The sequence below is a fragment of the Delphinapterus leucas genome, chromosome 20 (assembly GCF_059928025.1).
Source record: "Delphinapterus leucas isolate spDelLeu-1000000601 "Yukka" chromosome 20, BTC_Dleu_Yukka2, whole genome shotgun sequence".
Classification (NCBI taxonomy): Eukaryota; Metazoa; Chordata; class Mammalia; order Artiodactyla; family Monodontidae; genus Delphinapterus; species Delphinapterus leucas.
This window is the reverse complement of record NC_143148.1, coordinates 24,772,663-24,790,475: the sequence shown is the minus strand read 5'-3', so window position 1 is coordinate 24,790,475 and position 17,813 is coordinate 24,772,663. Positions and strand designations below refer to the sequence as shown.

The 17,813-nt window shown below is 36.1% G+C and overlaps 1 protein-coding gene across 3 annotated transcripts in view; it reads left to right on the top strand.

Annotated features, from left to right (window-relative positions):
• Positions 1 to 17,813, top strand: part of ITFG1 (integrin alpha FG-GAP repeat containing 1) — a 242,099-nt gene that overhangs the window by 120,482 nt on the left and 103,804 nt on the right. For all 3 annotated transcript variants that reach the window (XM_022555125.3, XM_089902992.1, XM_089902991.1), the window contains exon 10: positions 107 to 279. In XM_022555125.3, coding sequence (XP_022410833.1) covers positions 107 to 279 — 173 coding nt within the window. The remainder of the gene's footprint in view (positions 1 to 106; positions 280 to 17,813) is intronic.

Below are 17,813 nucleotides of genomic sequence, written 5' to 3'. Positions count from 1 at the left end.
AGGTGATGCTTACCTTGAGGACTTTTCGTGGATCATTCGTTTTACAAATGGTGAATTTTTTTCTAAAATAACTATAAAATCTGATTTTTTTTCTCTTAATCCACAGTGGGTTCCTGTCCTACAGAATTTTAGCAATAAGGGCACACTCTGGGGTTTTGTCCCATTTGTGCATGAACAACAACCAACTGAAGTACCAATTCCAATTACCCTTCATATTGGAGACTACAACATGGATGGTTATCCAGATGCTCTTGCCATACTGAAGAATACATCTGGAAGGTATGGAAATTAAGTCAAATGAGAAAGTGTTGTGAAATATTTTCACTGTGATACTTTGTAGCTGAATAACACCTAAATATGGTACAGTTCCTTAAATAAGGAACACTGTGAGCTCTGAACTTCTCCCAACTGCTTAGAATACCTGTTCTTTTTCTGTTTTATAGAACAATAAAAGGCTTATTTTTCATTCAACAAAACTTGATCTTTAAAAGGTCAAAATTTTTATAAGTAAATGACTCAGTTACATTTTGAGTCTGAAGACCATGGAGGTTAAGAGTTGAGCCTAGGCTTCGCTCTCAGTCCAGCCACTTAGCACCTGTGTGACCTTGAGCAGATTGCCTAAACTCCCCATCTGTAAACTGAGAGTAGTAACTGCACCTGTCATGGAGTTGTAGTGGAAATTACATGAGGTAAAAATTAAAAATGAGGCAATTGGCAAGATACTTAGCACATGCTGACTTTACTATCAGTGAATGTTGCCTTACTGTTGCTTGTTTTGTAATGGTGTTGAGAATTTCGACATGACAATTGATAATATTTGTTAATACAAAATTTCTGAGTATATTTATTGCATTATCAATGATTTTGAATGTTGTTGCTACTTTTTTTTCCTTAGGTAGAGGTACCAGTAGCTAAACCAATATAGTTAAATTCACAATTACCCTGATCTTGACAGATTCCATAAATATGACTCTTTCCAAATTTTAATGCTTTATTCTTCATATTACAGTTAGTTGTATTTCTTGCCCCTTATTCTTTCTTGCCTCGTACATCGTATCTATCCATAATTTTTCTTCTGAGCATTAATTCATTTGTTGGCTCTGGAATTAGTGATGATTCAGCTCCACATTTACTACCAGGCTCATGATGCAATATAACTTTCCTGGAAAAAAAATCAGACTATTGTTGATTTTAACATCAAACAATGTTATCTAGAAATGTGATTTTTAGAAAACCACACATTATTAGTGACTGTCCCTAAATATTTATAGAAATTATAAAATGTCTGTACTTAAACTTTTCTAAGGACCTTGATTTGAAATTATAATCACTCTGAGTTGTGTTTACAAAACTTTCTAGGGATATGAGCATCATGATCCTTAATAGAGAGTAGTATATACACTCATAACTTATGTGTATGAAACAGATCTTATGTAACCAAAAGAAACTTCTGAGTTGAATGTGATTTTTATTCCTTTTAAAGTGGCACGTAAAAACAAAGAAATGTAAAAATTGCTTTAATTTGAACATTTACCCTATTCAAAAGAATAAGAAATTACATCTTAAATTCATTTAAGTGTGATTACTTATTTTTAGAAAGACATACAAACAATTTGTAGTTTTGTCATAAAAGTTCTTTATCAACATATTCTTCTTCAAACCATCAAATATTTAACTTACCTTTACCATTCAGTAATAACGATGATATCAACAGCTAATTCAGCAGTGAACAAACACTATGGCTCTATAGGAAACATAAGGTAAAAGGCAGTCATAGACTCTTGATGCTTTTATAAAAGCAACTGTTTAAAACCCAGGGTTTCTTTTTTGTTCTTTTGGGATAGATGAGAATTGAAGGATAGATTTCAGTGCATTTCAGTGTTCATTAAATCACTAGATGAGAAATAGCCCTATACTTGAGAGATGTCTGTCTAGGAAAATTCAGCATAATATTTTCTTTGAAACATAGAAGAAGGAAAATAAGACATAGTGTACCTTACAATCCTTTTCTACTGTTCACTTTTGTTGAAAAGCATTTTATAATTTTTTAACTGATTTCAAGACTGCTGTATTGCTAAGAAGTAGTACAGGGTTGCAGTTTATAATTTCAAGGGTTGCTACCTGGAGAATTCTGTCTCCTTTTTTCTTCAGGTTTTGAAAATCAGGTAGAGATTAACTACGCAGTTAAGAATAAAATCCACAGTATGTGTTTCATGAAAAGAAGTTCTGAAACCGTGGCTTGTTAACTTGTGTTTTTTTGTTTTCAGAGGAGAGTTGCTATTTGGCTTTCTGTTTGTTTTTTATTTTATGCTAAAAGTCTAATTGTTGAAAGTTAACCTTTAGAATCATGTTACATGAAAAAGATCTCTATTAGTGACATTTATAGAGGCAGCAAGTGACTCTAAACAAAATAACACGGTCTGAGGTCAGCCATTTTGCATCTGTGCCACCACTGACTGAAAGCCATGTTTTCCCTTGGCTGTCCCATTACTACTCAGTTGCCCTGTGTTTACTGTCATCTTCTGTGTGTAGTCATGTTGTCTTAATTGTCTGAATTTTCATTTTTTTGAAAGAAGGCACACTTAGAATGACATTATTCCAATAGTGTGCTCTTAAGCTAATAATAATTCTGTTTTTAGAATTTTTAAATTTCATGTGTAAAATAACACTGAAAAGATATTTTATGTCCTAAGTCTTTAGTATAGAACTGAAAAACGTTTTTAAAAGGAACTGGAGGATAAATTATAACAAAGAATATCTGAGAACCATTTATCTAATTAAACTCTTGTCCTTATGGATTTCTAATCACTATTATTTCTTAATTAGCCAGAGTTACTAGAAAAACTAGTACACAAAAATGAAAAGTTTAATTTTATTTTTGCCCAATATGTGGTATACTAGAAATTTTATTTTATGCATATGTTAGAAAAAACATTTCTCTAAATATTCCCCTAGAAATATTAATGTCATAGGTAAAATTAAATAATTTTGAGTAACTATTAGGTTTCTATAGGAAAATTTGATAAACCATATTTAAATTAATATTCTGAACCATATTGTATGATTTTTTAAAATTCAAAACTAACATAGATTGTAATTTGCTCAGAATAAATGCATGTTTGTTTAACACTGGTACTGTAGTCTAGAAGTTGTGTTAATGATTTACTTATCATTTTGTCAAGCACATACAGTGCATATTTATTCCTTATTTTTAGCATTTAACTGAAGATATAAGAGAGTGACTTTTAGTCTTTGTTCTATTGCATATTAATCAGAATGTTAATATATTTAAGAAAAGTTGTATTGTTATTAATAAGTTGAAAGTGGATGAAATTGTAAGCAAAACCTCAGCTTCCAGCAGGGATTTATAGAGAATCCAAATCTAAAAGTACTAAAAGAAAAAAAAATTTTTTAAACAAAGGATTTTAGCAGCAAAGGAGCAGATTCTGAGTATCAGCTGTGAGAGCTCCCAAAATCTGTTAAAAGGCAAGTAAATCAATAAATGGCCAAATGCAATATATTCCTTGTTAGTTAATGCCAGGAAGCAAAGGGCTTTAGTTTATAAAGTGATTATCATGCATATTGCTTCACAGTAATTTCTATGGGGTGGTATTATCTTTACTTTGTAAGTATGGAAACAGTCTCAGATAAGTCAGACTACTTGTCCAGGATCACACAGTTTCAGTCAGCACTCTAAGTTCACAGAATCTGAATCCTTTTTCTTTCCCTGTAAGAAAAAAATTTAGAAGGAAGTAGTATATAACCAAAAAAACACATTTTTAGCAGAGGTTAGAAATGATGATTTGGGCAGATAGTAAAAGTCTCTCTGACAAGAGAAAGAAGGAGCAAGCTAAAGACAAATGAATAAAGTCCATAAGTTTTCTGAGTCTTGCTGTCAGAGGAGATTGATTATATGCAAGCACGTGGCCTCTTATGTTAGTAATTTGGAAACCAGAGGTATAATTTGGATGTGTTGGTGGTATACATTCAGGCTACCAATATGAAACGATGGAAGATGACCAGAAGCAAGTCGGGATCTGGAACTTTGTCAAAAAAGAATTACTGGGGACTTTTGCAGCTATTAGCTAATTACCCATTCAGTATAATTTGCATTTTCATCTTCACCCTCAGCTTTATAAAATAATTTAGGTTCACACTGATACCCTGAGTCACCAAGGACGGGTTACATTATATTTCAGATGTTCTGCTTTAGTGGGCAAAGAGATTGATAGTACAGATGCCTGTATCTACTTGTACATTTCAAGCCACTGTTGTTTTTCATTTTTATTATGAACTGTAACAAAGGGTTTCATACCATTTTAAATTAGATCAAATATCTTACTAATTTTATGTTTTATACTTCAAATGATTCACCATAATCTTTTTTAAATGAAGTTAATCACCATTTCCGTGAATGTGAAAATATAACAGACTTCCTAATTTACAATAAAAGAAAAAACATTCCATGCCTATTCTGCCGGGGAATGTTTAGTGGTAGTTTGCAAAATACATCTTGGTAGGCTATGTCACATAATTTCCATCTGTTCAAATGTTACTAGGGAGAATAGCCTGTTTCTGACATTACAACCTACATCGCTAAGTCTTATGCCCTAAATCTTTAACTAATCCTTAGTTAATGGGTAATAACTCTGGGTAGGGAAGTTATCTGCATTCACAGCTTATTGAAGACTGAAGAATATTTTAATATTTTTGTTTAGGGTATTTTATAGAATTATACATAGGAGTAGAGTAAGGTTTTTGTAAAATGTTTGTTTTTCAAAATTAATAAGGGTACTGAATTCAAGAATCATATTCACATCACTTCTGGGTATGTATTACTTCCTCCTAAGCAGATTATTATAAAGCCTCCAGAAGCTTTCAGTATGTGATTTTTTTTTTTACATCTTTATTGGAGTATAATTGCTTTACAATGGTGTGTTAGTTTCTGCTTTATAGCAAAGTGAATCAGTTATACATATACATATGTTCCCATATCTCTTCCCTCTTGCGTCTCCCTCCCTCCCACCCTCCCTATCCACCCCTCCAGGCCGTCACAAAGCACCGAGCTGATATCCCTGTGCTATGCGGCTGCTTCCCACTAGCTATCTACCTTACGTTTGGTAGTGTATATATGTCCATGCCTCTCTCTCGCTTTGTCACAGCTCACCCTTCCCCCTCCCCACATCCTCAAGTCTGTTCTCTAGTAGGTCTGTGTCTTTATTCCTGTCTTACCCCTAGGTTCTTCATGACATTTTTTTTTCTTAAATTCCATATATATGTGTTAGCATATGGTATTTGTCTCTCTCTTTCTGACTTACTTCACTCTGTATGACAGACTCTAGGTCTATCCACCTCATTACAAATAGCTCAATTTCGTTTCTTTTTATGACTGAGTAATATTCCATTGTATATATGTGCCACATCTTTATCCATTCATCTGATGATGGACACTTAGGTTGTTTCCATCTACGGGCTATTGTAAATAGAGCTGCAATGAACATTTTGGTACATGACTCTTTTAGAATTTTGGTTTTCTCAGGGTATATGCCCAGTAGTGGGATTGCTGGGTCATATGGTAGTTCTATTTTTAGTTTTTTAAGGAACCTCCATACTGTTCTCCATAGTGGCTGTATCAATTTACATTCCCACCAACAGTGCAAGAGGGTTCCCTTTTCTCCACGCCCTCTCCAGCATTTATTGTTTCTAGATATTTTGATGATGGCCATTTTGACTGGCGTGTAAGATGATATCTCATTGTAGTTTTGATTTGCATTTCTCCAAAGAAGATATACAGACTGCCAACAAACACGTGAAAGAATGCTCAACATCAATATGTGATTTTTAAAATCAGTTTTTACAATATAGAATATCTTAATCAGGCTTTACTTTCATTTTAAACTATTTCTGATTGTACTGTCTTATTCAGTAGCTTCTATAACTCAAATGAGGGAGAATACTAAATTAGCCCAATATGATGTTGCAGAGTAAAAAAATGATAAAATGTGTTTGAAATCTTATCCTGGATGACTCATCATTGAAGAACTCACACTGTTTCATCATGGAGGAACTCATACTGCTATGTTGACTAACCTTCACTCACAAACCAACTTCAGCTTCAGTAGTTGGAATTTGTAAAGCTCATGTTTTCTCTACAATATGGTTGCCTATTCTGCCCTAACGAATCCCTATACTAAAATGAAAAAGGATCCACTAATTAGCTGTGAGGGAAAAAATTATGTAGATGGTAAGTTAAAACACTGACAGTCTCTGTTAATTCTAAAAGGATATATATTAAATATTATTTACTCTATTAGCAATCAATTTTAATCAGTCTATTAACAATCACTCCTGCACTCTGAGTTTATTGGCATGATGTTGCATTCTTCTGTAATTTTTACATTTCCTTTGAATCCATAGGTGTTTGTAATGTTATTTGCCTTTTGTATTTAATTCATCAGCCTTAGGGCTGGTCTGTTTCATTATTGCATTAATGTCTGTGTTTTTGTTGTTATATTTGTTTAAAAAATTACTTTTATTTTCAATAAGATGGATTTTTCACAAATACTTTATTTCTGATTCTGTATTTAACTCCTTCCCTTTTTTGCTTTTTTTAGATTTATTTTTGTTTTTGTTTTTATTTCATTGACTACTTAATAGAATTTTCCCATTTTCTTAGTTTCTAATAAGTGTTTTTAAGACTCTTTTCTAAGTACTTGACTTCAAACCACACATTTTGATAGGTACATATTTTGATAGGAATTTGCAATGCAATAACCTTAAGAATGAACAATAAAATTATAGACTCAAACCCTAAGACAGCAATGCAACAAGGACTCACAACACTGCATGGCACAGCATAAGTTCTATGTAGTGTCTACTGTTATTTTAATTATTAGTAATATTATTATGTGGTCACACATGCTTTGATTTACTCTTGCCATTTTATGTTTGTATTCATCATTTTTTTCTCATTTTTCTGCCTTCTGTTTCATCATTCAAATTTTTCTTCCTTTTGTAGTTCCTAAGATAGTTTGTATATCATAAATTTCATTTCTGTTGTAGTTGTTACAGTTAAATGTTTAGTACATATATTTAAACTTCATTTTTTTAGTGAACTACTAGAGACAAAACAGTCCTTAAGACAAGATTTTTAGCATACGTTAAAATTCTCTTTCCCCTACCCAGCCCGTCCTCATTCAGTGATATCATCACCATGTTGATATCATCTAGGATTTATCTATTTATGTATTTATTTTCACATTTTGTTGTGGCAGTTATTTACATTTGGCTACAAAGTTTACTAGTTGCTTTGACCACCATTGAACACTCCTGTCTTCCATTCATTCTTTGATTCATCTATTATTTTTCTGGATAGAGTCAAGTAATTCTATCAGGGAGACTGCAGCCTCTTTCTCTAAGACCTTGCAGGTCTGAAAATTTCTTTATTTTCCTCCAGCCTACCTGCTAATTTGCAGAGAATAGGATTCTAAGTTTATATGAGTGTATGCTAGTCTTTCCAGACGAACTATGTTGATAAATTTCATTACTTTATACACTATGGCCACCAAGATAAATTCCAATAAGCATTGTCTATATAATTGATGAGTACCTTGCTAACTTTGACTTTACATAAAATTATACAAATATAAAGCAAAGTTAGCTTTTTAACTTTTGAATCATCAACATATACAGTTAACTTTTATAATTGGTGGAGAGGTTCTGGAACAGGAAAAAGCATTCTGGAATATATACTTAATCCATTTTATTTCATTTTAATCCTTCCTTCCTAGAATAATAGCCACAAAGTTTTATCACCTCTAAGTAGCAGTAACAGAGTTCCTTCAGAAGAGCAGTAACATGGAAGATTTTGAACTTCAGTTTTTGTAATTCTTACCAGCTGTATAAATTAAACTACTGGTGGTAGAAACTGGGAATATGGAATCAATTTCCCAGGCTGACAGAATTGAAAATGCCTCTCCATGAATAGGGTAAAACTTAGATTCAGACCTCTCTGTTATGTATGTACTTGCAATCAGTTATATTAATGAAAAGAGAAATAAAACACAAGTGAGTTTTCTTTTTCAATTTTTTTTTATTGAGGTACCATTGGTTTATAACATTGTACAAGGTTCTTGTGTACAACATTAAATTTCTGTTTCTGTGTATACTACAGTGTACTCATTACCAAAAATTTAGTTTCCATTTGTCACCATACACTTGATCCCCTTTACCCATGTCACCTTCCTCCCTCCTCGCTCCTTCCCCTTTGGTAACCACTACTCTATTCTTTGTAGCTACATTTTTGTTTGGTTTGGTTTGACCATTTATTTGGGTCTTTTGTTTGTTTTTTATATATTCCATACGTGGTGGGTGCTTTTTTGCCTCTGTCTTGTCTGGGATCTCCTGAGTCATGAGCTCCATCACCACAGGGAGAGGGAAAGGGTAGGAGGGAGCCAGGGTCACGGGCATCCCTTCTGTGTCCATTGTTTTCTGGTTCATGAGCGCCAGCCCTGCAGGCAGGGGGTGGGGGGGCCAGAGTCGTGGGCACTTCTGCAGCTGGAAGGACAGGATCCTAGACCTTTTGCCACTGCTGCCCAGTTATCTCTGGGTGCTGGCACCACAGTAGCCAGGAGGCCAGGCCAGAGTCATATGTGCTACCTCCCCTGCTGCTACTGAGTTTTCTGGGGCTGTGGGCTCAGCTGCTGCGGCCAGGGGTCCAGGGCACTAGGGTTGTAGCTCCTCCCTTCACTGTCCCCCTTTCTCACCTCCTCTGTGTCCTAGTCCACCCACCTTTGGATGTACAGATGTGCGGAATTCTCTGGAGTCCTGGTGTGTTGGGCAGAGGCACCTTTGTTGAACTGTGGATGTTTTACTGGTTTTAAGTTGAAGGGTAGAACAAAGGGAGCATCTCAATCCACCATAATGCTGATGGCCTTTTTTTTTTCAATTTTTGACAGCATTTATCCCAAAAGGTATTTTTAGGGTGCATTGCGAAACACATGTTTCTTCCACTACATTGTATATCACATGAGGTTAAAAGAAAAGTTTATTTTTAAGTGCAGCTTAGGATAGGAAAAAAAAGAGAGAGAACATGGACTTTAGTCTTCAGTTCAAATGCCAGTGCTGCCACTTAGTAGCTCTGTTTCCTACAGCAAGGCATTTAGCCTGTCTATATATCTATAAATCTGTAAAATAAGGATGAATATACCTACCTGCAAGTTTCTTGTGTGATTAAATGAAATACTATTCCTTCTCCTTCCCTCCAAAGCTTACCTTATTAAGAAACATTTAAACTACACTGTCAACAACATGAATGTCAACTTTAGTTCCAAAAGACCTATGACAGCTAAGTGATCTCCTACCACTAATAGACCACACAGATTGTCAGAGAAAGGACTGATGGCTATTTTATTCCTGTTAATTTTGTACTGCAACAGCTTCCAAAGGAAAATGAAAAAGGAAAATTAAAAGGTATCAGCAAAAAGTTTTCTTCTGTTGATTTCAGTAAGTGACTTAAAATATCCCGTCTTTCCTGATACTCAGTTTGCAGCCTTTTCTCCCTGAAGCTAAGAGATTAAATGCTACAGTGGGTCACTATTTTCAATGTTGTTACACATGAATTAAAAGAAACAAAACAAAACAAAAAATATAATAGGTCTGTGGTAGCAAGATCTATATTTTTATAGATAATTGGAATTATATAATTTTTGGTCCTTAATGACTAATTTCTTTCACTTAACATAGTGTTTTAAAGGTTTACCTGTGAGGTAGCATGTATAAATACCTCGTTTTACTAAATAATCCTCCAAGTATGGATATACCACATTTTATTTATTCAGGCTTCAAGTGGTGACTAGTACAATATTGTAGAAGAGTATCAAGAATGACAGTGAACTGTGTATTCCCACAGACATAGTATCTCATAAAAACACAAATTTATTCTGTCACAATTCTGGAGGTCAAAAGTCTGAAATCAGTTTCACTGGGCTAAAATCAAAGTATTAGCAGTGCTGGTTCTTTCTGGAGGCTGTAGCTAAAAATCTCTTCCCTTGCCTTTTCTGACTTCTCAAGGCTGCCAACCTCCATTGTCAAAGCCAACAGTGTAGCATCATTGTATTTATTCAGGGTTCTCCAGAGAAACACAACCAATAGGAGATAGATAGAAATTGAGAGAGGGGAGGAGGAGGGATTGGGATTTTTTTAAGGAATTTGCTCACATGATTATGGAGGCTAAGAAGTCCTGTGATCTGCAGTTAACAGGCTGAAGACCAAGGAGAGCCAGTGTGTAGTTCCAGTCCGCGTCTGAACCAGGAAAGTCGATAGTATAAGTTCCAGTCCAAATTCTAGCAGGCTCAAAACCCAAGAAAAGTCAGTGTTTCAGTCCGAGTCCCAAAGCCAAAAAAGAACATGTCCCAACTCAATGACAGAGTTCCCTCTTACTCAGCCTTTTTGTTCTATTCATGTCTTTAATTGATGGGATGAGACCCACCCACATTAGGGAAGGTAAATCTGCTTTAGGAATTCTACCAATTTGAATGTTAGTCTCACCCAGAAACACCCTCAAAGACACGCCCAGAATAATGTTTAACCAAATGTTTGGACACCCCATGGCCCAGTGAAGTTGACGGGTAAAATTAACCATGACAATCTTTTCTTTTCTGATCTCTGCTTCCATTGTTACATCTCCCTTGCTACCATTCTTCTACTTCCCTTTTATAAGGAATATTGTGGTCTTCTTTGTGGGACGATTACTAAGCTTACCATGACCTGAGACCCTCTGAGTTCCTAATGATTCAGCCTCATACTGCATGCAAAATACACTCAGTCCATCTCAACATCCCTGAAAGTCTCAATCCGTTAGTGCATCAGCTCAAGTCCAGAACGTCATTTAAGTCTCATCAGCTCAAAAGCCCCATAATCTCATCGTGTAAATTATCTAAATTAGGCACATGTAAGGCTATCAGAATAATTGATATTAGGGCAAAATTACTCTTCGTTTATGGATCTGTGAAACTAGAAAAAAAGTTATTTGCTTCCATAATACAATGGTGGGACAAGCATGGGATAATAATTATAGGCATTGCCATTCAAAAAGGGAGAAAACTAAAGGAAAAAAGGAGTTATTAGTCTCAAGCAATTATAGAATCCAACCAGACGTACCACTTTTGTTTTAAGGCCTGAGTCTAATCCTCTGTGGCCCTCAGCTCCATCCAACGGCCTGTGGCTCATCGTTTTTTCCTAAAGGATAGTACATGTTTGCAACTGAGTAATTCATCAGCCCCTTTCCTGCCTCTAGAATTTTGAGAGTCTAACAGCCTTCTTTTATTTCATCCTCTCTGTTCCTTTCCATCCAAGCTGGCAGTATTTATGCTAATATAGCATTCTGAAAATCTTGGTGAGTCTCCTGCATGCATCTGAGGAATTGTCTCCATCAGACAAGAGGCTTCTCTACAAATCTTTCTTGGATAAACCCATCTCCATTTTTGGCTTCTGAGATGGCTAAAGGGATACATGAGTCACAGACCTAATCTCTTCAGGGGGATTTGTGATGGAGTACTTTGATTTTTGATCCTTTCAAGACATTAACAAAATATTGTCCATGCATGTCCTTGACATTTTCTCCTGAACATGTTTTCCTGACCAAATCTCTTAATTTTTTATCTTTTTTCAACCTGCATAGGCTGATAATTTCCCAAATCATCAAGTTCTGGTTTCTTTTTGATTACTAGTCCTTCCCTCAATGTATTTCCTACCTGTCACACTTTTTATAAACAGTGAAACCAAGTTTTACCTTCAAAAGTTTTCTTCAGAATCTCTTCAGTTGAAGGTCTACATTCATCACTTACAATTCTGTTTTTAATATAATTGTTGGACACAAGTCAGACGCGGCCATGACTCACGGGCCTAGCCGCTTCGCGGCATGTGGGATCTTCCCGGACCTGGGCACAAACCTGTGTCCCCTGCATCGGCAGGCGGACTCTCAACCACTGCGCCACCAGGGAAGCCACCAGCAGAGCTTTTAACATCCAGTTTTCCACCGACAATCTGTTTATGATGATTTAGGTATACTCTGTGAAGGTATAGATTTTTTTGATCATTCTTCTGAGCCTTCAGTCTTTAACATACATATTTCTACAAACAACAGTCTGTTCAAAGCAGTTTAGGCTTTTTCTATCATGCTCCTCAAAATTGTTCCAGCCTCCACTGGCTACCTAATTTCAAAGTCACTTCCATATACTTAGATATTTGTTACAACAGTACACCACTTCCTGCACCAAAATATGTATTAGTTTCCTAGTGCTACTGTAACAAATTATCACAAATTTAATGGCTGAACAATGCACATTTATTTTGCAACAGTTCTAGACGTCAGAATTTCTGTATGAGTCTTATGAAGCTAAAACCAAGCTGTTGCCAGGGTTGGTTCCTTCTGGAGGCTCCAGTAGAGAATTTATTCTTTAACTCTTTCAGCTTCTAGAAGCTATCCTTGCTCTGCTGAGGCCCACATCAGCAGATCTGCTGGCTCTGCGCCCATCACCTTTTTTCCCCTCTGCTTCTGCCCTCACATCACCTTCTGACACTAACTTTGACCTCCTTCCTCCCTCTCATAAGGACCCTTGTGAATTACATTGGGCCCACCCAGATAATCACATAAAACACAGGATAATCTCCATACCTCAAGATCCTTAAGTTGATAACTTTTGAAAAGTTCCTTTTGCATATAAGCTGAGATATTCATAAGTCCTATGGATTAGGATGTGGGCATTATTCTGTCTGTCACAGGTTGTGTATAGGTACATTATAATTGCTGATATTTACTGAGCACTGCTGATGTATCCTGGTGTTTTGCTCAGAGTTTTAAATATGATATTTTGTATTTAATCCTTACTACTATCCCAGTAAGCTGTTACACAGTTTTACAGATGAGCAACTGAGGTTGCCACAGAATGAACTGAACACAAAAGATGACATATCAGAGATGATAGATGAGCTTTAAATGCTATGTTTTTATAACCTAGTGGAATAGCTAAAACAATCTTGAAAAAACAATGTTGGAGGTCTCAGACTTCCTGATTTCAAAATTTACTAAAAACTATAGTAATCAAAACAGTGTGGTACTGGTATAAAGACAGACAATACAATAGAATAGAAAGCTTAAAAATAAACCCTGGCATATATGGTCAAATGATTTTTGGCAGAGGTGCCAAGACTATTCAATAAGGAAAGAACCCTTTTTTCAATAAATGGTGTTGGGAAAACTGAATATCTGCATACAAAAAAATGAAATTGGCCCTTTGCCTCACACTATATACAAAAATTAACTCAAAATGTATCAAAGACCTAAACATAAGATCTAAAACTATAAAACACTTAGAAGAAAACATAGGGGGAAATTTTCACAACATGGGATTTGGAAATGATTTCTTGGTTATGACACCAAAAGCACAGGCAACAAAAGCAAAAATAGACAAATGAAACTACATCAAAATGAAAAATTTTTATGCTTTAAAGGATGCTATCAACAGAGTGAGAAGGCAGCCCACAGAACGGGAGTAAATATTTATTTGCAAGTCATGTATCTGTTAAGTGGTTAATATCCACAATATATAAAGAATTCCTACAAGTCAGCAACAGCCACCACCCTCACCCTTCAAAAAAAAACAAACAAAAAATAGGACTTGGATATACAGTCCTCCAAAGAAGATATACAAATGGCCAATAAGCACCTGAAAAGGTACATTAAGGGAATGTAAATCAAAACCATAATAAGATGCCTCTTCTCACCAGTTAGAATACCTATTTTTTTTTTAATACAAGAAATTAACAGGGCTTCCCTGGTGGCGCAGTGGTTGAGAGTCCACCTGCCGGTGCGGGGGACACGAGTCCGTGCCCCGGTCTAGGAGGGTCCCGCATGCCGTGGAGTGGCTGAGCCTGTGGGCCATGGCCGCTGAGCCTGCGCGTCCAGAGCCTGTGCTCCACGATGGGAGAGGCCACAACAGTGAGAGGCCCGCGTACTGCCAAAAAAAAAAAAAAAAAAAAAGAAATTAACAAATTTTGGTGAGGATGCAGAGAAATTGAAACTCTTGTGTGTTTCTGGTGGGAATGTAAAATGGTGCAACTGCTAAAGAAAAGAGTATGGTGGTTCCTCAGTAAATTAAAAATAGAGTTACCATATGATCCAGTAATTCCACTTCTGGATATATAATCAGAAGAATTGAAAGCTGGGACTCCTACAGATATTTGTTCACCATGTTCATAGCAGCTTTATGCACAGTAGCCAAGAAGGAAGCAACCCATATGCTCATCAACAGACGAAAGGAGTTTAAAATGTGATTTATACATACAATGGAATATTATTCAGCCTTAAAATGGAAGGAAATTTTGACACATTACCATATGAATGAACCTTGAGGACACTGTGCTAAGTGAAATAAGCCAGTCACAAAAGGAGAAATACTATATGATTCCACTTATATGAACTACCTAGAGTAGTCAAATTCATAAAAACAAAAATTAGAATGGTGATTACCAGGAGCTGGGGGAAGAGGGGAATGAGGAGATAGTGTTTAATGAGTACAGAGTTTTAGTTTCTGAAGATGAAAAGTGTTCTGGAGCTAGATAGTGGTGATGATTGTACAACAATGTGAATATACGTAATGCCACTGAACTGTATACTTTTAAATTGTTAAAATGATAAATTAGGTATATTTTCCACAATTAAAAAAAGTATGGAATGTTAAAAGTGTTTTCTTCATCTACGAAAATGGAGGCAATATAATATGTTATCTAAGAAAAAAAAACTATCTTTTCTTACCATAATAACCTTGAAAATACCTAAAATATTCCTTTAATCAAATAAACTGATTATCTGTTTTCTTTTTCTTCTATCCTAATCTTCGTGTTATTTCAGTTTGTCAAGGTATTTTTTTCTCTTAAGCAAATTATACTTGTTCATGTATTCATTCGCTCAGAAACTAAATAATGCTGGGCATTTTTTTCAGATGCTAGAGATACAACAGGAGCAAGAAGAGATAAAGCCCTTGCTTCTCATTGACCTTTATATTCAGTGTTTAGGACTGAGACCAAGATGTCTACTTTAACATGTTTGTCAAATAAAGCATTGCCAAAGTAATAACATTTGAGATTAAGCTAAAATGATGAGAAGGAGGTAGCCACATGAGAACTAGTGACTGCCCCATAAAACTTGGTCATTAATTTACTCGTTGAACAAATTTTATTGAGGGCATAACATGTTCCTGTCTCAACATGTTATTTGGAAATAACATCAGTCTAGAGCTGATGTTGTAGTGGGAAAAAAATAGACCACAGACAATTACATGTAAATATATTATAAAATATAAGAAATAAGTGCCAGGAAAACAAAATTAAGTGAGCAGTTGTGTAACAGGATGGGAGTAGAGGACAGCTGAGAGATGGTAGACAATTTTGGATATAGAAATCAGGTGAGACTCTTCTATGGCCATGATATTTAGCTGCTCACTGAATGCAGTGACCAGGAAGCCATGGGAATATCTGTTAAAGAACATTCTGAGTAGAGGGAAAAGGTCCTGAAAGATCATGTTCAAGTGTTCCAAGGAAGTGACTGTGGCTGGAGTGAGTGATCCAAAAAATGCTAGTAGGAAATGAGTCCAGAGAAGTATCCAGGGGCCAGATCATTTACAGCTTTATGGGCCATAGTAAAGGCTTTGGATTTTACTTGAACTATCATGGGAAAACACTAGAGGGTTTGAACAGAGGCAGAATTTGAATTTTAAATGAGTCATTCCTAATTATTCTTGCTACTCTTTGGAGAATGTGTTTGAGGTGAAGTTGGGAAAGATTTGAATAAGGGAAGCCAATTAGGAAGCTGCTGCAGAATTCTAGGCAAGAGATAATGGTGGATTAAGGGGTTAACACTGAAGTTGTGGAAAAGTGATAAGTTTTGCTATATATTTAAAGGTAGAACCAACAGGCTTTCCTTATGGATTGGATGCAGAGTCTAAGAGAATGAGAGGAGTCAAGGATGACTTCATGGTTCTTTCCCTGACTGGCTGAGTGAGTGGGAGTACCATTTCCTGAGATGGGGAGCAGCAGGGGAAAAAGCAGTTTGGGCACTGGAGAAAAGAATGTGTAGAATCTGTTTTGACTGTGTTTGGGTGAGGATGCTCATTACTCATCCCAGAGGAGTTCTTGCATAGGTAGTTGAATATGTAAATATGTAGTTCAGAAGAGATAAAATAAAGTTGAAGTGAAAAAAAATTGAGGAAGAGTCAGCTTATATATAGTGTTTAAAACCTTAATGCTGAATGAGATAATTTAGGGAATTTGTATAGAGAAGCAGACTGATGACTGAGCATAAGGGCCCTCCCACATTTATAAGTCAGGAACAAAAAGTAGCCAGCAAAGGAGACTGAGGAGGTGTGGCCAGTGAAGAAAACCATCACAGTGTGGCTGCCAAAAGAAAGAGTGTCAAGGAGTAGGAAGTGATCATCTACATTAAATGTTGCTTAGAGTCTGGATAAAATAAAGCTTGAGGATTCACCGTTAGATTTAGCAATGCAAAGCTCTTAGTAATTTGGACAAGATTGTTTTTAAAGGATTAAAGTCCAGTGGGAGTGGATTCAAAAGTAAATGGGGGTTTCCAATTTCAGAGAAGTTAGAATATTCAAAATGCACCTTATACCTCCTACTAATTATACCTAAAAATACATAAAATACATAAAACAATTCTCTGAAAGGTGGACAAAAGGACATAAACTGGCTAGGGACCTCAGGACTGGAGAGATAATCCAGTGATGAGTTCTCTAGTTTTTGTTTTTGTAATATTTTTATAATTAATTGGGGATTTTGGTTGTTTGTTCACTTGTTTTTTGTTTCTTAAATATCCTGACCTGACACTAGAGTAGCCTACAGCTCAGAAATGCCATTGAGCAAAGGCAGAACAAAAAGCCCTAAGACTCAAGCCAGAGGATTGGGAAGATGGGGGACTTGTACAGTAGAAGTCCTCTTGACCAAATGTGTTAGGTTAGGAGGCTAGAAGCACAACATTCAAGGTGCCATCTGGGTTGGTTTCTGGTGAGACCTCTCTTCATTACTTATAGACAGCCACCTTCCTGTTGTGCTCTCACATGAACTTTCCTCTGTTTCTAGTGTTTCTTTCTCCTCTTATAAGGATACCAATCTCCTGTAGGATTAGGGTGCCATCACAAGACCTCATTTTACCTTAATTACCCTAAAGGCTCAATCTCCAAATTCAGTTATATTGAGGATTAGGGCTTCAACATATGAATTTAGCAGGAGGGGGGGACATGATTCAGTCCAAAGCACCTGCTGTACTCCAAATGAACACCACAACAGAAGCCACCACCCTCCTTACTGGGTACCATGGAGACTGGGGAGCGGAACAAATATATCGACTGTGCGTTAACAGAAGCAATCCTCTGCTTCTCCTCATTTGGTAAACAGGCTGAGGCAAAGCCCTGTTGACCATTCCCACCCTCCATTAATAAAGTGATGTACCAACCTTTCCTTCTTAAGTGCTTTGGAGACTATGAATGGAGGGTTTTTGACCATCCCCACCCTACTGTAAGCAAATGTCATCAAAGAGCCAGTGCCTTATTACCTACTAACAATAGAGTGCAGAAAGGATTAAGGAGAGGAGAGAGCTGGAGAGATTCTTTAAATCTATGTTTGAAGTCCTGGGTATACCTGTAGGTAGCCATGCATGAAAATGACAAGGGTCAGTCAACACAGGGAAATTTCTGATAATTGAACTACAGTGTGGAACACTGCCTAGGTTCAAAATGTCCTCT